Here is a 24848-nt window from a genome sequence, read left to right on the forward strand (position 1 = left end):
AGCACCTGCATTTGCTGGGAATTGTGTTCCGTGTGCTCTGGCTGTGCGCCTTGCACAGGCTCCTCATTCGCTCCTTTGAGGAGGAAACTCATTTTTAAACAAAGCACCTCTGCTTGGGCGGATGGCACAGACAGAGCTGAGAGGAAGGGAGGGATTTGTGTATTTGTGTAGGGAGAACAGCCCAGCTCTGCAGCACAGCCCTGCAGGACACCAGGAGGGCTGGCTGAGCCAAAGGACTGGGTGGGCTGTTCTTCCTGCCTGCCCTAGCATTCTCATAACACAATCCCTAAGTAATTGCACTAAACAATGGAAGGGAGATGGAAAAATTATGTGCCTTTTAAATTTGTTAAAATGAAATATTCACTGTTACTCCGCAGAATTAATTTCCATGGTTAAATCTCTACAGATGGAAATGCAACAGTGAAGAGCCCAACCATAGTTAGGCTTAAAAGTAGAGTTCACTCCCAGCACAAATATTTGTCTATGAAGAGCTTTTCCATTTATGCCTTTTAAAAAAACATGATTGCTGAATCTTAAGCAATTTTATTGTGCTGAGAATGTTTTGTTTTAATCACAGAAACAGCTACATAATTCCAGGGATGCCCAGGGCAGGATTTTGGGGTGTCTGTGAGGGCTGGGGCTGGACTGTGTCCCTTCCAGCTCAGTATGTTCCAGGGATGCCCAGGGAGGAATTTTGCTCAGGACATTCCAGGAATGCCCAGAATGGGATTTTTGGGTGTCTGTGAGGGCCGGGGATGAACTGTGTCCCTCCCAGCCCAGGAGACTCCAGGGATGCCCAGGCAGGAATTTTGCCCAGGACACTCCAGGGGTGCCCAGGATGGGATTCTGGGGTGTCTGTGAAGGCCGGGGATGAACTGTGTCCCTCCCAGCCCAGGACACTCCAGGGGTGCCCAGGATGGGATTCTGGGGTGTCTGTGCAGGCCGGGGATGAACTGTGTCCCTTCCAGGGATGCCCAGGGCGGGATTTTGGGGTGTCTGTGGGGGCCGGGGATGAACCGCGTCCCTCGCAGCCCAGGACATTCCTCTCAGAGCCGCACCGCGGCGGCCGCCCTTCACGGGGCCTGTCCCCGCCTCACACCGACAGCGCCGCGCTATATTTAGCAGAAGCGCCGTCCCCGGTGTGCGCCGGGCGCCGGGCCAGGCACGCCGGGCCAGGCACGACCTCCCCGGGCCGCCCCCGGCCGGCCGGGCCCGGGCCGCCCCCGCCGCCACGATCTCGGCCTTTGCGGCGCTGAGTCACGGCGGCCCCGGCGCACGACTCCGGCCCCGCCGTGAGTCACGCGCCGCCCCCGCGGGCCCAGGGGCGGGCCGGGCGCCGGCCGCGCCCCTACAAAGCGGCTCCGCCAGCGCCGGGGCAGCGCGGCCGCGCCGGCATGGACGGAGCCGGGCTGGGCGTCACCGCCTGCGCCGCGGCCGCGGGGCTGCTGCTCTACCGCATCGCGCGGAGGTACGGCCGGCGGCGCGGGGACGGCGGCCGGGGAGGGAGGGAGGGAAGGACGGGCGGACGGAAGGGAGGAGGAGGAGGAGGAGGGAGGCTGGGCATGGCATGGCGGGATGCGGCCCGCGGCGGCGGGAAGGCGCCACGCGGGGCCCGGGCCCGCCCGCTGTGGGAGAGCGGCGGGGCCGCTCCCGGAGAGCCCCGGCAGGGCCGAGCGGGGAGAGCGGCTGGGAGCACAGACACGCCAAAAGCCGGGAATGGCTTTGTGTGCCGGGCTGAGCATCCCAGCGCTGCCCCAACACCGCCGGGAACGCGGCTGGGCTGGGAGCGCTCTGTGCCCGGGAATGGCTTTGTGTGCCGGGCTGAGCATCCCAGCGCTGCCCCTCGCCTCTCCCCCGCTCCTTGTCCGGCGTCTGTGAGGCACGGAAAGGGAAGATCCTGCTCCTGTGGCTGGTGGGTGTGGGGTGAGGCATGGATTGCTGGGAAACAGGCTTGTAAATATCAAAGGTGTTAGCACAGTGATACAACTAGAGGAGATTCTATGCAAGTCAAAATTATTGATTAGCGACCAAAATTCTTTGGTTACTTGTTTCTTAATTGCACAGAACGTTCCTGACCTTAGAACAAATTCAGAGCAATTGAAAGTCAGGTTTGAAAAGCATCAGGAGACGTGTCATCATTCAGATCTCATGAAAGGAGAAAAGCTTAATTTGGCAGGTTCTAATCTGGCATAGCATGAAAGGAATGTAGGGATGTGTGGAGTATAAGGATTTCAGGATCTGTAGCAGCAATAGACCTCGCAGCCTGCTCATCTATTAAGTGCTTCTATTGGAGACAAGCCAGTCCCAAGGGCTCCCTATGCTAAGGTTCACTTCACGTTAATGCTTTGCAAGAGCAGCATATTCCCGCATCCTCAATGTGATGCCTAAGGTTTGCTCTAAAGCATTTGCTGTTTATTTAACCGTATCAATGATCAATGGGACATTAATCCATATACAGGATTTGGCCTTTGTCTGAGATATTTAGGGTAGCCAAGAAATCCAAGTGGCCTGAAGGTAATTTCAGTGAAGCAGGCAAGATTTCTTTGACCCAGTTGAGGCTAGCGTGCCTTTAGAGTGAGGAGAGTGGGTTTGTTTTGCTCGAGTTCATCAAAAGGTCTCTGGAATGGAAAGCATTTCTTCCCAAGTCCTTGAAGACTGCCGGTAAATTCTTCCAGGTGACCTTGATAATTCTTTGAAGCTACATAGTGTGTTTCTCAGTACCATCCTGATGCTTCCGAATTTCTTATTCTGCCTTGATTTAGTGAATCTTAGTCAGTGATAGTCATCAAAGAGGACAGCTTAATAAGGGGATGAGAGACATAGATATGATGCTGCCTTTGCTTTTTGTTTATCAAGGAGATAAAAGATTTGATGTCCAGATAGGAACAGAGCCTGGGGTGGTTATCAATGAGTGGCTGTCCCTGCCCAAGCCCACTGGGCACCTTTTTCCTGGCTGAGGGGACTGTTCAGATGTGCTGGCATAGCCATTTGAATAATTGCTTTGTGATCCAGTTGTGCCAGAATGAGACTGCTGCTTTAAATACTTTTAATAGAGAATTGGATTTTTCTTCTAATCCTTCGCTGGTAGCCCAGCGAAGAGCTGCACATCCACCAGTGTCACTTTCAAGGCTACAGAAAAGTAAACAGTTTCATCTTCTGACTTAAAGAGGGTGGGGAATAGATGTAAATAAAAATATTTACAAATCCAGTTTATTATTGCCAGCACTTACCAAGGTAGATTGTTGTTCTGGCAATCCATTAGAAGCATGGACTTCAGCATGACCTTAAATGTGTGTATAAATGAGAAGTGAAGAGTGCTGGGAAGGAGCCTCAGTTCCTCCTTGTGTTACATGACAGACACAAAAGTTGCTAACCAGTGTTTGTCAATGGGACCTGCAGAGTTGCAACCTGATTTTTGTGAGCAAAATAAAGAATCCAGCAGCTTCTCACAAAGGAACAGGGTGTCATTGTCTGAGCAATGTCAGACATTTAGCTGTTGGTGTCATAACTGAGTTTACCGTAGGTATTTTCCCCTCAATTTTGGCTTAAGCAAACATTTTCTACCTGCAGAAAAGTTTGTGCAAGCCTTGAATGTGTTGTGAGCCTGGCTGGGTGTGCAGGTTACACAGGGAGTCGGCTGTGAGTGGAGTCTCTCTGTGCCTGGAGTAACTCAATCGCTTCTTGCTGCCCAGGTTTTGGTGTGCAGGGAGGTTCTCTGGCCAGTGGAGCTGGTTCAGGTTAGCACAGTGCTAGATTATGAACTCCTCGGGGATGATTTGCCTTTTGATTTGTAAGGGATTGAGCACATGGTAAAGGCTCCATTTGCGTTGGCACTCTCTGACTTTGGAAGCAGTGTGTGCTTTAGCTCACTGCCCTCAGCTGCTGCCTGAATTCAGGCAAGGTAAATATAGCTCCAGAGTAGTTAAATCTGTATTTGAGATTCTTTCCAAATGCAGAACTTGTTTTTTGTTTTTTTTTTCAGTCCTGCCCAGTTACTAGAAAATTAGTACCCTACCTACATGTTCTTGCCTCAACAACCTTTTCCTCCCCTTGTTATTTTACATTCACCAGATTGAGAATTTGGGGATTTTTTGCACCTATTTCTATGGCAACAGATTATAGGTTCACAGAAGGAAGTATTATTGCCTTTTATCCTAAATAATCCAGGACTTAGCCATTTGTTTTGCATACATTGCAAATGAGGTGCTGCTGTTTAATCCTTGGTAGTACTTCCTTAGCCTCCAGAGCAAGAAATGAAATCCTGTTTGGAAAAGGATGGAAAGGCCTCGAGTACTCTGAGGATTTGGTCTCTGATATTAGCGAGTTCTCAGGTAGGGTTTGGCACTGATGGATTTCCCTTTATAGCATGAGTGCTTTATTCATTTCTTCACCTGTGCTTTCCAGTTCTGTCACCCTTGAAATTAGTGCTGCTGCCTCTGCCGTGCCGTGGAATGCAGAGCCTGGGGTGGGCAGGGGCTGAGGGGTTTCAGTGGTGCCACAGGAGGGGATTGGGGTGGGCACGTGCTTGGCTTTTGGACAGCAGCAGCTCGTGGATAGCTCAGACACTAACCTAGATTTGTCTGCTTTAAACTCTGGGCTGCTTTGAGGGGCTTTTTTTGCCTGGTAGTTTTAGCAGTGATATTTTTATCTCAGATCAGTTGAGCCCCCTTGGCAGTGAAGAAAGTTGAGCAGGGAATATTCATTTTAAGGGGGGTGTGGGTGTTTGCATCTATTTTGAGATGAGAATCTGTCATCCTAGTAGCTCCAGCCATTTTCTTTCAGCATCTGGCAGGGAATCCTCTGTACATTCTGACTTTACAGTGCTTCATTTCAAGCATATCCTCATTGTTAGTGCCTAAACAGGAGGCTCAGGCATTGCTTGAGGGTTTGATGTTTTATGAACAGAGTTTCAAGGCACGGTCCATGGAAATGTGAGCGGGGAGAAATGGTTGCTGTTATTTGCTCCCCTGCTCTGCTGCTGCAGTGGAGCCACACAGATTCATTATTCCCTGGTGGAGCTGGGCTGTGGCAGCTGTGTCCATCTGTCTGCACGGCTGCCACAGCCAGCCCTGGGCAGCTGCCCTCCCTTGGAAATGGGGCTGGGGCTGATGAGCCCAGACAGCTGGGCTGTGGTGCCTGGGCCAGGGAGCTCCTCCTGGGCCTTGCGCTGAGCTTTGAGACAAATGCAGAGCTTCTCTAGCAGGCAGGCTCAGGGATTGGGCTGGTGAAGGTCTTTGCTCACACATCTGTCACAGCCTGTTTTGGTGGGGCCACGTCGCAGCTGTTTGTCTGTATTGGCTGTTGTTTTAACAGGATTGCTTTAGAGAACAAGGGGCTCATGGATCAAGGTCATTAGTCTTTATCCCTTCAGTTCTAGTGCATAAAAAAAGCAGGGGATGCCCATTTCCTGGGTTTCTGGGCACCCTCACAGGCAGCTCTCATGGATCCTGACTTCCTTTCCCTGGAATCCTGTGTATTAAGCATCAGCTCTACTGCACCTTCTCATAGAATGGCACTGCTGAGTATGGAGAGGACCCCCAGATATGCCCCTGAAAAACAGTGAAGTGGATAAATCACAAGGTTGTTATTGAAGTTCTGGCATGTCCATGGTACTAGAACAGAGGATAATTGTCAGGCAGAATTTATTTCTGCTTTTCATTGCTGAAAGCACTACTCCAAGCCATAGCATTAAGCACACAGAATGGGAAGATTGGCTGTTTCCCTGCATTTCACTGTTGGGGAGCCATTGCTCTCCTCCCCACCAGCTGAGCTGAGGGCTCCTGCCTGAGATGTTTGCTGTGCCCCCAGGAAGAAGCCCACACACGTGACGGTGAACTGCTGGTTCTGCAGCCAGGACACGGTGGTGCCCTACGGGAACCGCAACTGCTGGGACTGCCCCAACTGCGAGCAGTACAACGGCTTCCAGGAGGTACAGGGGCTGGGACAGGGGGTGCAGGGGCTGGGACAGGGGGTGCAGGGGCTGGCAGGGCCTGGGGAGCCTCAGTGGCATGGGGCAGTGAATGCACAGCTGGCTGCCTGTGCCCAGCACCCGTGAGCTCAGCACCTCAGCTTGGAAAGAGAATCTTCTGTGCTGGGGTGTGCTGACTAGAGAGACAGAGACAAGTGTTCCTGTCTTGCTTTAAAGGGCAAAAGTGGCCTTGACATGTCTCGTAAGAATACTTACTTTACTGTATGGAACAATTCTTCTCTGGTTTTGTGTTCTGTTAAATAGCAAAGCCTGTCTTGAGCTGAAATCCAGCACCACCAGCTGCCTGAGATAGGTGTGCAGGACAGTGGAGATGGGGGAAGATTTGAAGCATTTTGCCTCTTTTTTTACTAATTTATTTTGTTACATAGGTGCATGCTAATGAAATGTAGAGCTGCTGACAGAACTTAGGGAATCTTACTGTCAACCTAGCTGTGATTTTATGATTGGATGTTTGCTTTTTCCCCTGTTGTTTGTCAGAATGGAGACTACAACAAGCCCATCCCTGCCCAGTACATGGAACACCTTAACCACGTTGTGTCAGGCAGTCCAACTTTCTGTGACCCTACCAAACCACAGCAGTGGGTGAGCAGCCAGATTCTGCTCTGCAAGAAATGCAACAACCATCAAACCATGAAAATCAAACAGCTGGCTTCATTCTCACCAAGGGAGGAGGTGAGTGTTCATTAGGGACTGCCATCACTGGAGAATGTTTGTCCAAGGCATTCCCATCCATGCATCTGCTATTCCTGCTCTGTTAATTCCATGCTGCAGCCTAGTAAGCAGGAGAGAGAGCAGTTTTTAGTAATGATGTTCCAACAGTCTTCAGAAGCACTCTGCGGCACTTCAGTGCAGAGAACTTCAGTGATTAGTGTTGTAAATTTACCTAATTGTACTTCAAAGCTGGAATGTTCCCCTGTTCTAATGAGCACTGGAAACTGAAGCTTGAGCCCAGGACATTTCTGAGATCATCTGACACCTCCAGTACTTCCCATGGCTGAGTTTATGGGACCTGAGAGGCACAACAGCCCAGTAGTTAACATGAAGCCTTAATAGGTTTTGTTTTCCCGAGGCCCTGGCTGTGCTGCTCTGTGTTTACAAGTGAACTGGGAGAGGAATCCTGTGCAGCCACAATTTCCCTGGTTAGGCATCTGTGCTTAGGAGGGCAGAGGGATTTTGCAGCTACAGCAGCAGGATTTCCTGCTGAGCAACTTCTTGGCCTTCCCATTACTTAACATGCATGGAGGAGGGATAATGGGGTTTCTCCTTCACGGTTTTATGGCTCCCTAAAGATCTGTGCAGAGAATTTAGTGCTGCATTCCTTGGCATGGTCAAGCCTTGGGGTTAGACTGTGCTGTAGTGTGATGTGTCCTTCTCTGGCTTGCCTAATCCAGTCTGCTTTCTGTAATTATAATGAGTTTAATCAGAGTGATTCCTGGAGAACAGATTGAAATTTGATCGCGCTTAATGAGAATATCTTTGCCTGGTGCCCTTTTCTCAGCTTTATTTCTAGTCCCTGCCTCTTGCCAGACCTATCCAGTTGCTCAAGTACTGCCCGCCTTTGGCCACTTTTTAAGCATTCAGTGAGCTGCAGTGCCTGTGCCAGCTGAGAAACCTGGGATTGTTATCCAGTGTGCTTGGAAAGGGGTGTCAGTGACAGCAGGGCTGGCTGCTCCAGGGAGGGATGAGCCTGGAGTGGAGGAGCCACAGGTATTTTGTGTCCCCTCATTTGAGGAGAGGAAGAGCAATTCTAGTTACTTGTCTCAGCTATGTAGTATTCAAAAGATCTCCACAAAGACAGCAAAATTGGGCACAGAAATTCAACATCCTGATGTTGGGCCACAGCAGCCTTCTCCAGGGCTCTTCTTTGCCATCCCTTCTGGGACATGGAGGGGAGGCTGGCTCAGCTCTGTGAGGCTGGCTGTGTGCCTGGCCTGCAGCTTGGTTCAGGGGGCTGTTCCTGTGGCACTGGGGTCACGCTTTGCCCTTCTGTCAACAGCAAACACGACAGCTGGTGAGGCACCTGCACTTCTCACCCGTTTTCCCCTGCTGTTCTCTGCCCAGGGCAAGTACGATGAGGAGATTGAGGTGTACAAGCACCACCTGGAGCAGACCTACAAGCTGTGCCGCCCGTGCCAGGCTGCAGTGGAGTATTACATCAAGCACCAGAACCGGCAGCTGCGGGCGCTGCTGCTCAGCCACCACTTCAGGCGCCGGGAGAGCGACAAGAGCTACAGCCAGGTACATGGGGACAGGGACAGGGACAGGACAGGGACAGCTCTGCCACTGCACCTGCAGCTGGGAAAGGGAGGAGCAGCCTGGCCTCTCCAGCCCTGGCGAGGGAGCTTGCTGCGTGCCTGCAGTTTAGGAGAGCACAGGAGAGTTGCCATAGATGCTTCTAATGCTGGTTTGAGGTTTTCCTCTTGCTGGTGTCATTCAGCACAGTTGCCAGAAGGTAAGTCTAATGTAATAATAGAGTGGAAGGAAAATAATGGGACAGGCAGAGAAGGGGAGGTAGGGAAGCCAATTTGTGAGTGCAGTGCAGGAAATTACAGAGTACAAGGAAAAAAAAAAAAAAAGAACAATGGAAATTGAATTATGACCTTCTCCTTGTTTCATTGCCCTGCCTGACCTTGGCTTCTGCTCATGTCTCTGCCATTGCTCCTTGCTAGTCTACAGTAATCCCATGTGGTGTCAGCCCAGTGCAGAGACTTAAAAGCACTTGAGCAGAGCAGTCCAGCAAACCATACGGTCTGGAAGTGTTTCATACAGCACCATTTCAAAACCTTGCTGCAGTTCATTCAGTCCTGACAAAGCGTTTCTCCCTTCCTCTGCAGAGCCTGTGTTCATCCTCATCCACTTCCATCACCACGCCAGCTCAGGTGATCCTCCTGCGGTTCCTGGCCTTCCTCAGCTGTGCGTTCCTGGTTCTGATGGCCTTGTACGGGTCGGGCAACCCCTTCTCCCTGAGCACAGCTGTCCCTGCTCCTGGCCCCGAGTGGAACAGGACTGGCGCGAGCCCCCGTGCAGGCGGTGACGGTGGCAGTGACGGTGGCAGTGACGGTCACGGTGGCAGTGACGGTGCCGGCTCGGGGCGCGGCTGGCGGGAGCTGCTCCGCCTGCTCCCGGAGCGCCTGCTGGAGAACCTGAGCGTGGCCTGGGCCTACGGCAAGAATCACCAGATGGCAGTGGCTGTGCTGGGGCTCTTCACCTGCCTGCTGGCCATGTTCCTGGCTGGGCGCATCAGGTGCGTGTGCTGGGCTCCTGTCTCGCTCAAGCTGCTTTGGTGGGAGCTCTCTAGTGCTGTGCTGCCTCGGCGATCTGGGGGAAACACTTCCAGAATGGCACATGAAGTACTGCACGCCTCGATTCGTTCCATTTAAGCTTAATTACTGTGAATGAAAAGCTGGAGCTGATCTGCTCAGCAGCAGGCAGGGCTGCACAGGATGTGCTGTGTCAGAGGCAGTACAGGGTGGCCAGGGTGTTCAGCAGCCTTTAAATCCTGTCTGGTTTCTCCTCCCGTGGCAGGCTCCGGCGGATCGACGCCTTTGCCTCGCTGCTGTGGTTCCTGGTGATGAGCCTGCACCTGGCCGAGCGCTACCTGAAGGCAGACACGCCCAGCTGGCTGGACACGGCCAAGTTTGGCACCACGTCCCTGTGCTGCCTGGTGGGCTTCACCGCAGCCGTGGCCACGCGGAAGGCGACGGGCCAGCGGAGACCCCGGCCCCGAAGGTCAGAGCCAGAGCAGTGACGCTGGGGGAAGCAGCAAAAACCCTTGTGAACTCTTTGCGACTGGTGCTTCTCTCTCCTCTTGTTATTTTCCCTTCCTCTGTGTCTCTTTTTTTAAAGTTAGATAAGCAGTGAAGATCTCTTCTTCCTTTTTTTTAAAATATATATTTATATATGCACATATACACATGTGTGTGTATATATATATATATAAAATTTTTTCCCCATCCCCGCTTACCACTGTGCTAGCATTTCCACTGCTAGCCATGGAAGCTACTCGTGCTGCCTCCATTCTCCCTTCCTCCTGCATCCTACGTCAGCAGTACAAATATCCAGCTTCCCCAAAGTCAGTTCTTCCAGCAGCTGCCTCACAAACTGCTCCATAAATGCAGCCTCCTTCCCTTTCTGCTCCTCCAGCCAAAGAGATTCTGGCTTCTCCTGTCCTCCTGGTTCTCCTCACTGCCTCTCCATCCTTAGCCATCACAGAGGAGCCCTGTGCCCTGATCCACCATGGGGCCTGGGCCACCTTCACTTTCCTAATGGTGCTGGTCATTTTAATTTGGAACCGATGGGAACTTGCCTCTGGATTTGGAGTCCTTGTTGACACGTGCTGTGGTGCCCAGGCACACGAGGAGGGACCACACAGAGCCCATACCTGGTTCTTCTTGCCTTCCACTGTGTAGCATCACTTACCTGCACCCTCTCGCTCTGCCCTTCTCCTGGCTCCTGTTTCAAATGGAGAAGTGTCCTTAAGTGCTTTTGACTGAAACTTCAGTAATTTATTCAAAAAGGTGCTTTAAAAAAATCATGTAGCTCAGGGTGTCTTAATACCTGAAAGTATACAGCTGAGGTTAAAAAATTTTCAGATCTACCAGTGGTTGTTGCTTTCAGTGCCAGTTTTCTTTGGGTTTTTTTACTCACCTGCTCCCCGAGCAACATCTGTGTATAAGCACAACTGGATAAAAATGCCTCTGTTCCTCCACTCCTGTAGCCTTAGAAAGAGAAATGTGGGACTGACAGGCTCATGCTGTGAGTACCATGTCAGCTTTCATTGTACACCACTGCTCAGTCAGTGTTCATTGCTGAGAACACAGATGGGAAGGGTGGGAGCTGTGCTGTGGCACTGCATGGCAGCAGATATGGATTTTTTGGGTTACTTGCAGAGGTTCTTTTTGCATCTGGCATTGTGCTAATACTGGAATAAGGATCTGGAAATTGTGACTTGGAGCTGAGTGCCTGGCACTCCTCTGCTGAAAGCTGGGGTGGCTGGGCATTACTGTGTGGGGAGGAGGGAACTTCCAGCTGTTTGGGTTTTTTAGGATTAACTTGTTGGGACCTCTTAGGATAAGCAGTCTGATTATCCTGCATGATTGTTTGAAAGGCACTCCACTGAGTTTCTCATGTGGACTTTGGTTTTTCAAGAGAAAAATAGCAGTTTTACAGAACATCTGCTATTTTCTTCTGTTCAGAATAGCACAGCGGAACTCACCACCCTAACAGTCTGATATAAGTTAATTGGTGATCTTCCAGTGTATAAACTGTAAAATAATCGGAGTGGAGCTTTCACTGTGAAGTATCTGCAACTCCTGCTGAAAAACGCAGACACTGCTGGGTGCTGCAGATGCTGGTGGAATTAGAGGAGCTTTTTTAAAGGTAACAAAAGCTATTTCCTAGCTGTCCATACTTACTGATCCTGGAACTGTTGTTCACTGTGAAAGCATAAAGGTAGCACTGCCAAAACTCTGAAATTCGTTAACAATAAGCCAGGCTGAGTCATGGAAGGTGCAGCTCCTGGCTGTGTGCCTGTACCTTAGCAAGGGAGTGGCACACAGGCCTGCTGCCCACCTGGGCTCTCCTTTGGAGCCTGTTTCTGGTGCCTTCAGATAGCTGCAATATCCAAGCTCACGGAGCCTGGCTCCATTCTGGTGCTTGTGAATGATGCTGAGGGTTGTTTACTTACTTACTATGCCACAAGAGGAATCCAGCACCTGCAAAGTCTGGTTCCGTCTTCCATGTTCCCATCACTATCAGTCCTGACACAAAACATTTGTCTTCCAGCTCACAGGCATGGGAATCCTTGAGCTATTATGGCCATTAAGTGAAATAAGGCATCTGGACTTTTTTTTTTGATTCTTGCCTTCTTCCTGCTTCAGAACTTCCAAATTTTCCTCATAAAGTGCATGTAAGGAAAGACTTTTATCTGTGATTGTCTTCTGCACTTACCTGTACAATTTGGATTGAAAGTTCCTCTTGGTGTTCTCCTGTGAGACGTGTCCAAGGAATGGGAGGAATCTCATATGTGAAGGATTTCCTGAGGAGGCTCAAAGGAGGGGTATGAGGAGCTGACAAACTCAGTGGGAACGGTCATGGTGATGTCATGCCTGATTTCTGTCAGCAGTGCCCTTTTATTAATAAGAATGAAATGTATCTGTCCAAATTCTCTTGCCCAGTAGGAAGGAAACTCTCAGTGGCAGCCTCTCCAGATGTTCTATTCAGGAGCTGAAAGCCAAGGCTGTGTTAAGCTTCACTGTGTCCTGTTTCCCATTCTCTCCTATCTCCTCTAAGTATCTCTTTTCCTCCCTTTTTAGGAACACTTGGGTTTTTTTCTTTCTATTTAAACTTGACTCCTCCTCAAGCTCCCTGGGGTCAGGCACCTTTTGTGATGTTTTGCTGTAAATGTTATGTTGGTTTACCATGCCTGTTCTTTTCTCTGGTTATCTTTTTCCCTGTGCAGTGCTGGGATGGGATGGGGAGGATGCACACTAAATGTTGGGAACAGGCAGTTGCTAGAACTTTGGGAAGCAGACGATTTACACTGTGAAGCCTGAATAATCCTGTTAAGGAATGTTTTAGCTCTGTTTGCACAGCAAGTGCAAATCTATACTGAGTTTAAAGTCCTTTAATGTGGGAGACATGTTAACTGCAAGTGACATCCGTTTGTCCTCACTTTATGCAGATTAATACAAATGAAGTATGTTTACTAGTTGCACTAATTTATATGTCAGAACATCAGAAAGCTACTTTGTTTTATGGCCAATCTGTACAACTGATCTCTGGTGCTTTGTTCACAACTTACGATTTGAGAACTTTTGTGCTTGTAATTGGGAAAATTTCAAAGGTGAAACAGAATAATTTAAGTGGGGTTCATTTAATGCCAAAGAAGCTTTTGTTTTTGCTCAGGTGTCAGCCTATTTTCCCCACTTCTCGGTGCCTCAGCATGTCTGTGCTGCTGCTTCTGAAAACAACAACCTCAGAGCCTCAAAACCAACCTTGCAGCAGTTGAATTTTTGGTGTTTTAGAGACTCTGATGCTGACAGGCTCCTTTGTTTCTCCTTGTCTCACATGCTTTTGCTGATGGTGGAGGATGATGGGTCTTTAGGGGTCAGGGAAGAAAGGAGAAGGCTGGGTTTTGTCCAGAGGTGTTCTGATTTCTGAACTGCAGCATTCAGTCCGTCCCTGTTGTGTGCCAGACAAGGAGCCCTGCAGAGAAGTTGTAAGTCAGCAGCATTCTGCTGTTGACTGTGGAGAAAAAAAAGTGTCAAACCACTGCTGCCTTTGCTGAGACTGTCCCTGCCACACCTGATTCCAAAGCCAAACAGGCTGTTCCAGACACTGCCATGCCATAGGTTCTCTATGGAAGGTGCTTTGCATTTTTCACTCAGCAGTTAGATTATGTCATATAACTGTAGATATCTGAGTGCATCATCTAACTGCATGGCTCCCCGCCCCACAGTGAGTCCAGCAGGTGAAAATGTGTGTTTTGCTGCACAGTGGTGCTGTCCTGTGCAGCTGAGGTGCTATTTTGTGTCACACATTTCCTTCTGCTGGGTGGGATAAGAGCTAACAAAGGCTTGGTAACTAACAACCACAAATGATGCAAAATCAGCTGAACCACTTGGTCACTGCCTTGGGCTTCTTGTTTTCCCTTAGCTGGGCTCTTACTTCAGACCCCAGAGGAACACATGGTGGTCTCCAGGTGCAGTTTTGTTGCCTGAGGATTCTCTAAGCCATGCAGGCCAGAGCTTGTGAATATCTTAACAATATTAGAGGGTTTTAGCCCAAAAGCCCCTAATTCAAGGTGCTGCTTTTTCATACTAACCATGTGTTTGGACCAGGGGATGGTAGCAGCAGAACAGAGGTGCTGAGGGATTGTTAGTGGGTTTGTGTGTCCCTTGGGATCAAATCTGCTCCATCCCCAAGTGCCTGACTGGCCCTCAGTGGCCGTGGCTGATGTGCCAGCTCAAAATCTTGTACCCTGCCCAGCAGAGCCAGTTACAAAGGGGCCAGTGTGGGTTCATGAAGTGCCTTTTCCTGGACAAGATTTGGGACAACACTGTGTTGCTTTGCCTGGTGGCACAGGGCTGCAGCAGTGCCCTGCATGTGTCTGCCAGGCCAGCGCTTCTGTCCCTCCCGTGCCACCCCCGAGCATGGCAGGGCACAGGGGGACACCTGGGCTAACATTTCTGAGCAACTCTGCTGGAGAACCCAGGGGCAGCAGCCAGGTCAGCATCTCTGCTGCTGCTCCTGTTCTTCCTGGGGCCCTCAGTGACATCAGTGCATGCAAACTGACACCTTTGTGACCTTGTACCGTTCTAAGTACTCTGTGTTTATATCCAGTTCTTTCCTCTCTCCTAACTCCTCTCCTACATCCATGCTTTGCATGCCCCAGTGAGCTTGGGTGTGTCAAAGGGTGAGGACATGTGGGAATATAAAAATGGTGTAGTGGCTTATTACTTTGGCTTTATGAATATTTTTCAAGTGTGCTGAAATTATGTGAAGCTAATAATCATGCTTAGACGCTGTAGGAATTATGTATTGATGTAATGTGAACAAAGTATTTGTGCTCTTATAAAAATTAATATAATTAATAGCCAGATAATTGCTCCAGACTGACTGCACTCGTGAAAGGTGAAGGGAGCTGTGCTGTATGGCTTTGCTTTGGTTTTCAGAGATGCTGTTGAAATTGTGTGCTGTCACATAGAGCTGCCAGCTCCTTCCAGGTGTGCTGTCACCTGCAAGGACACTTGGCTCTTGGAGCCATGGCAGTGCTCTCCAGGGAAAGGGACAGTACTCAGTCCTGAAGTCATCCCCTGTAAAGCCTCGTTGGGACCAAAGCTCTTGAGTGCACAGGCAGGAGGAGGTGCCCTGGGCATTTTTGGCATGCCAGCAAGTCTGGGTTTGTGTAGGCATAGGATGTGCATACACACACACACGTACTCCCCACTTTGTGCCCCAGATGGGGGGAAAAGGCACAATTGATGCCAAGCATCTGTGCTCTAGAAGGTCTTAGTGCAGCTCTAATTCAACCCTCCCTTTTCATCCAAAGCAGGACAACAGGCAAGAGACAAGAATTCTTACTCTTGGCAGCTGAAGTTTGTAGCTCTCTAAGCCACATATCAAAATATTAATGTGCCTGAGAGCTGTGCCCATTTTAGCACTACTCTCCCCTGTCCTTGTGCCTGTTTTTTATTCCTGTACTGCTCTTCCCTGGTGGTTCTGTGGGTTTGACAGGAGGCTGTGCCCCGAGTGGGGAGTGCAGCAGAGCAGTGCCAGGGCACAGTGACAGTGACCTGTTCCTGGGGTGGCAGGGACCTGTTCTGCGCCCTGGGGACAGAGATCCCTGCTGTACCTGGGTGCTCAGTTCTGAGGGAAGATGTTTCAGCCCTGGCTGACACTTGGCTCCCCAAGCTGCCTGCCTGGCACTGCATCTCCCCTTCTTCTTCATGGGCTGAATTATCTGACAGAGGAGTGGGTCCATCTGCAGCCTGGCCTGCCCCTGCTCTCCCGTGTCTGTGTCTGTCCCAGGCTGGTGCAGCATCTCTGTAAAATGTGAATTTAAAAGGCACACACCTATGGTGGTGTCTGGATGACAGGGAGCTGTTGGGACAGAGCAGAGGAGGTGTTCCTTCAGGACCGTGTACAGTCCCATACCATGTAATACCCTTCTTTAACCTTCTATTTATTTATTTTTAAACTATCTGTGTAGCAGAGTTGTGCCCGACTGTCTAATAACATTGTGATCATTGTAAACACTAATTAAGATACCCAACTTTTGATGTTCACAATATCAAGTTCTGAAATAAACGGCTTCCGGGCCTTGACTATTTCCACAAACTATCTGACTCCAGAGCCTTTTTTTTTCCCTTATTTTTTTTATGTTCCATTTTTTACTGTTTCCAGAGCCACTGTTAGCACGAGACAAATGGCTTGGAGCAGAGGCACAGCTGCAGTGCTCCATCCCAGGGCTGTGATGGGGCTGCTTCCTGCCTCTTGATCCTCTTGATCTCCTCACCTTTTTTATATCTGCTTCTGGGAGAAGTTTTAGTTCAGCTGCCCATTCTCAGGCATGAAGCACATTCCCATGAGAGCTTCTAGCAGCATTGAGCCCTCTTGACATGGCAGTGGCAAACACTAAAGAGTGCAGAGAACAGGAATAGGATTTTGCACACTTAGCAGGAATTTGTTCAGAACAGATCAATGTTTAGGACACACTTTGGTCAGAATTCGGTCCTAAGGCATTAATAAGCTATACTTAAAATCCTTCAGCTCCTCTTTGCTAATTCCTTTTCTGGATGGTTCAAGACAAATGATTCTTCACTGCCCTGAGGATCTGGCTGCACTGGCTGGGTGAGGTTGAGCACTGGGGCTGTTGAGCAGCAGAGCCATTGCAAGCCTGATCCAAAACAGTCCCAGGACTGAGGTTATGAGTGATAAATTACTAGAATAGCTTCCAGCCCGTTAAATGAAGGACTTACAAAAGCCAGTAAACCAGTTAAGCTGCTTTCTGCTGCACCAAGGAGCTGTGTAAAGTTGGATCCTTTGGCCCAAAGACCCAGAAGGTGCAAAGTTAGGACAGAAGAGCCATGTGGCTCACAGGTGATGCTCTGGTTTGGCCCTCCACAGCCATGGCCCAGTGAGGGGTAGGTATCACTCTTTCTCCTATGATTCATATCAGTCCTGAGCTGCACTTCTAATGCCCTTTCCCATTCATTTCCTTTTACAAATCCGAGCTGGGCACGTCCATCTGTGTGTGTGGTGGGGTGGATGTGTGTGGGGGTGCAGAGCAGGGCCCCCTTTGAGCTCCTCTGGATCCTGGAGAGGTTGGGCCATTGGGGCTGCCACACCTGCACATCCCTGGCTGCTGTTAGAGTCATTCCTGCCCCAGCACCCTGCTTGGCTCACGTGTTCAGCCTCATTAAGCTGGTCAGGATTGGTGATGGCTGCCTCCTGCTAGCAGATAAGTAGTTTATAAGATACTTTACATTGTAATCTTCACTCTAGAGTTAGCAAGGCATAATATTGCTGCACCACCTCTTTCATCTCCAGGGCAGAATGACACGTGCATAAGTCACCCCACAGTGCAAGGCTGAGATTTTCTTCACCCTCTGATTTCCTCCTGGCTTTCCTCTGACAGAAGAAAAGCCATGTAACCATGTTGCTGCTCTCATCTGTCTCTGTTGCCATCAGAAGTGAGATTAAGCCTCCAAATACTGTATTGCAAAGTCAGATATCTCCATTTAAAAACGTGCACTTCATACTCAGTTCTTCATCATGATTTATTTGACAGTTCTATTACGTGTTTTTAACTAAGAAAATCTTTCAGAGGGACAGAGATTCTGGTTCATATTCTAGACTTTCTTTCACGTATTTTCATTCAATTGTTAAAAATAATACAAAATCCCTGTATTTTAACATCTGGACTTCTTAGAGCATTCTCTGGGTAATTTTCTCATCCGGGGTATTATCACTGGCATTCCTAAACTGTTCCACCCTGTATTGTGGGACAGGTTGGTGCACAATAATTTAAGTAAGGTTGGGCAGTTCTTCTTTTCCCAAAGTCTAGGAACATTCCCATAAACTTCAGCACTCCTGCACTGAAAAGTTAGTCCAAACCTGGCAACAAAACAAATGTTCTGCAAGCACGAGAGAGGCAGCTGCCGGGATTTCTCATTGCTAAGTGTCTGTCGTGCGTGTCCTTTGCAGGTACCTCTCTGGGGACTCCATCACTGTCTTTCCCAGCAGCCCTGGCCCAGCCTTCCCTTCACCTGCCACGTCTCTGTTTGTCCCAACGCCGCCCAGCATCCTGCACCTGACAAACCAGCAGCTCTTCAGGTCCCCGCGCAGAACAGGCTCGTCCTCCCTGCCCGGCCGCCTCAACAGGGCGCTGTCGCTGGGCACCATCCCCTCGCTGGCACGGGCAGGTGAGGGCAGGGCTGGCACGGGGACAGGGCCTGCAGGTCCTGGGGGAGGTGGGCTGGGGGGGATCCAGGGAGAGGGGCTGCAGGTCCTGGGGGAGATGGGCTGGGGGGGATCTAGGGAGAGGGGCTGCAATTCATGGAGGAATTGGGCTGGGGGGGATCCAGGTGAGGGCAGGGCTGGCACAGGGACAGGGGCTGCAAATACTGGGGGAGATGGGCTGGGGGGGATCCAGGGAGAGGGGCTGCAGGTCCTGGGGGAGATGGGCTGGGGGGATCCAGGGAGAGGGGCTGCAATTCCAGGAGGAATTGGGCTGGGGGGGATCCAGGTGAGGGCAGGGGCTGTCCCAGAGGGAATGGGGCTGCAGTGGTGCAGTGCTTCAGGAGGAAATGGAATGGGAGGGATCCAGGTGAGTGTGCAGGGGCTGGCCCAGAGGGAATGGCACTGGATCCACACGTTATAGTCCTGTCCTGGGTTCAAATTGTTTCATTTTTGCTTTTAGATTCTGGCTACTTGTTCAGTGGAAGCCGGCCAGCCTCACAGTCATCCTACTCCAAGGAGTCCCCTACATCAGGTACTGCTCCAGGCCTTCCAGAGCCACAGTCTGTGCAGGATTTGCACTGAGTGGGTTGAAACACGTGGTCTGGTTGAATTCTTTCCTCCCTGCTCGCATTCCAGTGAAAATGTCTGTTTTGCTGCTGGAAATGCTGGCAGAGCCCCAGCTAGAGGTGGGATGGCGTTAAAGTCGGATGCTGTGTGTGCTGGATGTTCTCGCTGGGAGAGCTCATGGTGGCATCAGTGAGACAAAACAAGGAGCCCTTTGCTGATTAGAGCAGGGTTGAGCCTGCTTGGAGAGGAGAATTCAGCTGCTTCCAGGGCAGCTCTTTTGTAGCTTTCCCAGCAGAGAGCAGCAGTTGCTGGTTTGGCTGCTCCGTGACCTGTCTGCGGCCCTTGTGGCCCAGACGGATCCCTGGGCTGTTTGTGCTGCTCTCACACCCCGGGCCATGCACAGCTCCTGCTCCCCGTGCACCTCCTCTGCAGTTCATTCACCTGCAGAATGGATTGTGCACGCTCTCCTGGATGGACACAGCTGAGCTAAGACAAAGCTCACCAGGCTCCTGATAACCTGAGTCACTCCTGAGTGTACCAAAGTACTGGTGGGATTTCTCTGTGCTTTGCAGTGTGGGGACTCAAATAAATAACGAATTTTAGTACAAGACACATTGGTGGACATTTGCAACTCCCATTCCTTTTCCTTGTTGTACTGTTAAAGAGAACTGTGCCTGTTGCAGTGGGATGATAACCCGGTGGTTTTATCTGTGGGGTGTTATTACCAAAGGGGTACTGGGGGCAGCTAAAGGTGATACAGAGACTCTATCGTTAGAAGGTATGAAAAAGACACTTTATCATTAAAATCTACAGTTTTTATAGAAACAATGGTGGACTTAAGACTTGATTGGCTTTTAGGAATGTTTTCTCACACTGTTGGTGAACTATGAATAGCACACTCTGGAGAGCCATATCTCTAAACAATGCTTACAGAAAGAGAGATAATAATTTTGAATGCTTTCAAGTTTCTCACAGCTTTTAAATTTCTGGGAGAAGGGCGTCTCTCTGTTCAGAGGATGTGTAACTGCTGTGGGTGTCTGTGCTGCAGACCCGCTGTCGCTGCTGGGGTCCCGCCTGCCGTCCCCTGCCCCGTCCGTGGCCGGCTCGGTCACCTCGAGCTCGGGCTCGCTGCGCCTGCGCCGCCCGCTCATCAGCCCGGCGCGCCTCAACCTGCAGGGGCAGAAGCTGCTGCTGTTCCCCATGGGCCCCGAGGAGCCCCCGCAGCCCGACAGCAACGCCTTCGGCCCCGAGCCGCCCCCGAGGAGCCTCGCCGAGCGCGGCGCGCCCGGTACGGAGCGGGAGGGAGCGGCTGGCGGGCACGGCCCTGCAGCATCCGGGCCGCAGCCTGGGGAACCTGCAGGAGAAACCCAGGTGCTGAATTCTCCTGTCTTTCTCTCCTTGCAGATGTGAGATCGGCTGTGGAAGGGGGGAGTATCTGCAGCGATAATTCCATCAAAAAGGAGGATCACTCGTCACACTCATCTACCTGCGTGGTGGACACGACTACCAAAGGGGAAGATTTGGCAGGCTGGAGAGGTGAGTGCAAGTCTGGTGACTGCTTCATGCACGTGTGAGCGTTTCTGTGAGGGTAGCTGAGTTCTTTCCTGGAAATCAAATTAATAAGTAGTTGCAAAGTGGACCTTCTGCCTGCCATTCTAAGATGTTAATAAAGCTGTTCCTGTTCTTTGTACTGTCTGAAGAACACTGACAAAGTGCTAAACCGAGACAGAAGAACAGGGGTGGGGATGTAGGTGTCAGGAGCATGAGATGAGATGAAAATAGAGCCAAAAGAGAGCAGTGGAGTCTTTCCTGACAGGAAAAGTGCTTCAGCAAGAAAAGTGCTTCCTGGCAGGAAAAGTGCTTCAGCAATTTCTGCTTGTGCTGAAACACTGGCCAGAGAGAAGCAGTACAACACATGTTCACTTTTACTTATCAGTTCTTTAACATCTCTTTCTACAATTCCCTTTTTTCTCTGTGTTCTCCCCTCTGCCAGGTCGCTTTGGTACCTCTGCCCTGCGGGGCCTGCTGGCCGTGAGCCTGACCCTCAATGCTGTTTTCACATCAGCCTATGTGTACAGGAGCCTGCGCTGACTGCTGCCAGCCCTCCCTGTCCCTCTGGTTCCACCTGGTCCTGAGGAGATGAGAGCAGCCCAACCACGGCTTCATGGCCAAGGCCATGCCACCGGTGCATGCTGTTCATCAAAAAACTGCTGTACACTCAGCTGGCATGAAAAGGAACCTGGGCAGCTGCTGCCACCCCTTCCAGGTAGATCGTATCCCAGGAGTGTCCCTGGAGATGGCAGGCAGCATTCCCAGCTCCAGCTCAAAGCAGGAGGCCAATCCAATGGCCCACACACTTCCTTTCAAGAGAACTGACCTGAGACACAAGCCTGACAATGCGTGAGCTGTGTTTTTAGGAACCTACCCCAGCTCTTCTTTCTGACATATTGACCTCGTGCTGATGGTGCTGGTAAAATGGGGAGAATTAGAGCAAATGAGCTGAAGAAGAGGGATGGCTTAGTAGCTGGTGCTGGGCTTTGGCTACTGCAGCAGCATCCCCAGGCTCTGCTCAGTGGTTCCTCTTCTCTCTTCTCCCTGGCATTCTCCTCTAAATTGTCAGTGAACTTTCTTTAGTTGCCTTAAGCTTGCCTAAGCACATGGGTGACCTTGGCTGCTCTGTCATGTTCTTGCATCTTAGATGTCCTTGTGCTTCCAGCTGGACCTGGCCCTGAGGCCACTTTCACCAGTTCCTTGTGGCCACGCTGGTCCTCAGCCCTGTGTGTGCCTGTGGCTGCAGGGCTGCACAGCCCCGACAGACCCTGTGCTGGCTGCAGCAGAGCCCCAGCAGGCATCACCTGCGTTACTCTCAAGTGGCAAAAAGAAAGGATCCCGGTGTGATTTGCACCACAAAGGGCTTCAGCTCTCAGCTCTGCTGGAGCTTTCACTGGAGCAGTGAGTGGCAGAGCCTGTTCTTGCTGTAAATCGCACAAATCTGTTCTGTTAGGGGTAGGTGAGGAGATGTCTGATTGTACACATCTATCCAGAGACCTGACACCTCACTCTGATGTTGGGGTTTGCTAAGTAACTGTTTGAGATATTTCTTACTTGGTAAAATGCCCAGGTGCTCTCAGTGAGAAATGCCAAACCTGCTTCTGGACAATTCAGCCTTCTGGATAGATTCTTCTTTTCTAGCCCAAGGAAAGTAGTAGATTTTCAAAAGCAGTTTGTAATTTGGCTATTTCTGCTTTTGGGTAAGCCTTCAGCATTGCTTAGAATTCAAGGGCCATTTAGAATATTGTGCTGAACACTCAGAATCATTTAGTGCATCTTAGGGGAAAAAAAGAAATCCTGATCTTGCTGTTTTGGTTCCCAAAAACCAAGTGCAGAGAGATTTACCATTGTATGAAAAACGCCTGGTGAGAAGAGAGTTGACTGGCATTAGCTGTGTATTTCCTGAAGCAGGACTCAGATCTAGAAGAGTTTTTCTGTTGTCTCTTCCTTTGGGCTCCTTTACCTCAAATTTCCCTGCCCCACCCCACTGCCCTGTGTTTGCACTCTGAATTGGTGAATTCTGTGTCTTTCCCTCCTTTCCAGTTTGCTGCTGTTGCTCTCTTGTGTTCCTGCATGTGCACAGAGCAAGGTGTATCTGCTGCTGACCATTCTCTGCCCTGAACCTGAGCCCCACCTGGCAGTGATGATCACCCTTCCTTTCACTCTATTTTTCATTTTGTTGCATGTTTTAGTTGAGTTCCTCCCCAGCCACACTTGGTAGCCCATGGGAGCCCCAGCCAGACTGATCAGCGTGCATGCGACAGCATAAATGGGGCTTTGCTGCTGCTGCTGATTCAAGCACTGAAAAACTGAGTGTCTCTGTGATTTCCAAGTCTCCCTGCATGGTCTGAGCTGCCCACTTCCAGCTGCTGCTCCTGCCCTCCCTGTGGGTGAGACTGGTCCCTGCTGTGCCTGCAGGGGAGGCCAGGCCTGCACGCTCACGCTGATCCGAGGGGCTGAGGAAGGATCCTGCATCTCCCTCTGGCTCCTCAGAGAGCTGTGCAGCCCTGCACAGCCAGCGCCTCCTGGACACAGCCCAGAGCCAGGAAAGCACAAAGCTGTGTTGAATGGACGATGAGTTCTGTTGTAACTTGCATGAATTGTTCCTTGTAGCCAAACCGGACCCATAACCTTGTTGTAAAGAGATTTTTGTCCCTTTTATAGACTTTGCACGCTCACCCGAGCATGTGTACAGGCAGGATGATGGCAGAGCAGCTGCCAAGTTCCTCTTTCAGCCTCTGCTCTCTGGGTTTCCTGATGTTCTGGTGCAGCGTGTGATCCTTGGCCTGCACACACAGACAAGCTGCCAGAAGATGCCGTGGCTGTGCTTGTCCTTGTCACCCAGCAAAGTGCACTGTGACTCTGTGTATGCAAACCTCCCCCTTCCACCTCCCAGCCTGCGCTCAGTTTCACCACCACGCTGGACCAGACTGCAACACCAACCTTCTCCTCCTCCTCCTCCTCCTCACAGCCCAGGAGCTGCAGCATCTCCACAGCCCTCTTCTTCCCATCGGCATTGGGAACAGGAGCACCCAAACTGTGCCTGCCCCTCTGAGCTGCTCACTCACACTGCTCCGGGGAGGGGGCTTGGTGACCTTGTCCACAGCAATAGAGAGACTTTGGGGTTTATTACTGCAGAGGGAAGATTTTCATTCTGGTGCTAGAACTCTCTCCCGTGGTGCTCTCACGGTTGTGAAGCCTTTGCTTGAGGAACACACGAGCGTGTGAGTGTGAGTGTGTGTGTGTGTGAGTGAGTGAGTGTGTGTGCAGATGTACAAAAACATTTGCAAGGTTTCTTCATTTCAGAAGATCTGAGCCCATGTTTGTCTTTATATTGTTGGCCTTAATCTAGCTCGTAGATACTGTGTCTATCTTGCTGCTCTTTTCTGTACAAAGCTGGTTTGGAGGAAGCAGAAGTTTATCTGGTCCCCTGTAAAAATATCTGTGACTGATGATGTTGATCTTCATACAGTGTTGTTCAGGGGGGAGATTTTATTTTTCTAATACTTTTCCTACTTTAAAAACTGTTGGAGTGTATGGAGTGGGAAGGATCTTTACAAAATGGCCTGATAAAGATCTGAACGCGGTTTAATAATACCAACAATTAATGATTAAGTATAAATGACATTTATTTACAGACCTTTTCCATTTCCTACTTTCCATTGAAAATGTCCAGGTACTTCTTCTTTGGCTATGGGCTTGTTAGGCATGTTCTGAGACTTTGCAGATACTTTAGATGATTTTGCTGTTCTGAATTAGAAAGAATTTGTATTTTGGAGTCTGGTTCCAGTTCGCAGTCTGAGGAGTTTGGCAGATGTGAAATTTTATGCCCATATCTATTTGATGGGATAGAGGGAGTGGGTAGAACAAGTTGCTGGTTTCTGAAATTTATCATACCTTTTAACATAAAATCTTAGACATTAAATTGGTCACTGGAGGGGGGGAACCTCATCGCTGACATACGTAGGCCAGATTCACTGAATTTTAGGCTATTTGTTCAAGCAACAGATGAGGCCTGTGAATGTTTGATTCCCACTCCCTGTTCCTGGGTGCTGGGAACTTCTGCAGATCCCTGCTGAATTGGCTGGGTCCTTGTAACAGGGCAGCTGGACTCAAGGGCTTCTGTTGCCTGTGGATGCTGCTATATTTTTCTTCCAAGCTCCATTCCTGGAAATAACAATGGTCTTAACCTCTCTCACAGACATTTGTTAAAAGGCTAGAATGGGCCAATTTGGCCCATACTTTTTTTTTTTTTTTTTTTTTTTCATATATGTTGCATCCAGAAATTATCATCACTGTGTTCCGGGGTGGGAGTAAGATACAGAGTATTTTTTGATTGAATGGGTATCTAGAGAGGGTGAGGAGGATAATTTCAAGTCCTAAACCTTATTTCCTGTGAAAGAAAGACTGTATGTTATATGTGTGTGTTCTTTGGGGAGCTCTGTCACTGTACAGTTTAGTTAAACATGCTCCAAGGAAGGAGAAGCTGTTCCTCGGAGGTTTTTAGTTCATGCTTTGTGTTTAAAGAGGAATATTTTTCTTTAAAAAATAAAACCGGATAAGTTTTCGCCTTAGTGTGAGTGGTCCAGTTCTGTGCACACCGTAATTCTGTGTTCATTAGGCATTTAAGTGGTTTCTTTTTTCATTAAATCCTGACTGAGGGTGTTTATGTATTATTGTATGGTCTTTACATTACGGTTTTATTTTGTAATGTAAATTAGGGGGCAGGTGGCATGAGCTGATCAAATCAACATTTTTTAAAGGAGGATATATTTTA

The 24848-nt window shown here is 49.9% G+C and overlaps 1 protein-coding gene across 2 annotated transcripts; it reads left to right on the top strand.

Annotated features, from left to right (window-relative positions):
• The first annotated feature begins 1392 nt into the window (after nt 1–1392).
• On the top strand, nt 1393–24639 carry TMEM201 (transmembrane protein 201). 2 transcript variants are annotated; one of them, XM_063177054.1, is made up of 11 exons: nt 1393–1468; nt 5809–5929; nt 6467–6661; nt 8051–8227; nt 8824–9233; nt 9515–9718; nt 17699–17916; nt 18414–18485; nt 19569–19808; nt 19925–20056; nt 20514–24639. In XM_063177054.1, the coding sequence occupies exons 1-11, from the start codon at nt 1395–1397 to the stop codon at nt 20609–20611; spliced, it is 1941 nt and encodes a 646-aa protein (XP_063033124.1). In that variant the 5' UTR covers nt 1393–1394; the 3' UTR covers nt 20612–24639. The 2 variants fall into 2 exon arrangements, with proteins under 2 accessions (XP_063033124.1, XP_063033125.1); XM_063177055.1 differs by lacking the exon at nt 19569–19808.
• Nucleotides 24640–24848: the final 209 nt, after the last annotated feature.

Source organism: Melospiza melodia, chromosome 26 (assembly GCF_035770615.1).
Source record: "Melospiza melodia melodia isolate bMelMel2 chromosome 26, bMelMel2.pri, whole genome shotgun sequence".
NCBI classification, from domain to species: domain Eukaryota; kingdom Metazoa; phylum Chordata; class Aves; order Passeriformes; family Passerellidae; genus Melospiza; species Melospiza melodia.

Coding starts and splice junctions, on each gene's coding strand:
- TMEM201 (XM_063177054.1), top strand. CDS start 1,395: ATGGACGGAGCCGGGCTGGGCGTCACCGCCTGCGCCGCGGCCGCGGGG. Junction 1,469..5,808: donor CTCTACCGCATCGCGCGGAG/GTACGGCCGGCG, acceptor CTGTGCCCCCAG/GAAGAAGCCCACACACGTGA. Junction 17,917..18,413: donor CCCCTCGCTGGCACGGGCAG/GTGAGGGCAGGG, acceptor TTTTGCTTTTAG/ATTCTGGCTACTTGTTCAGT.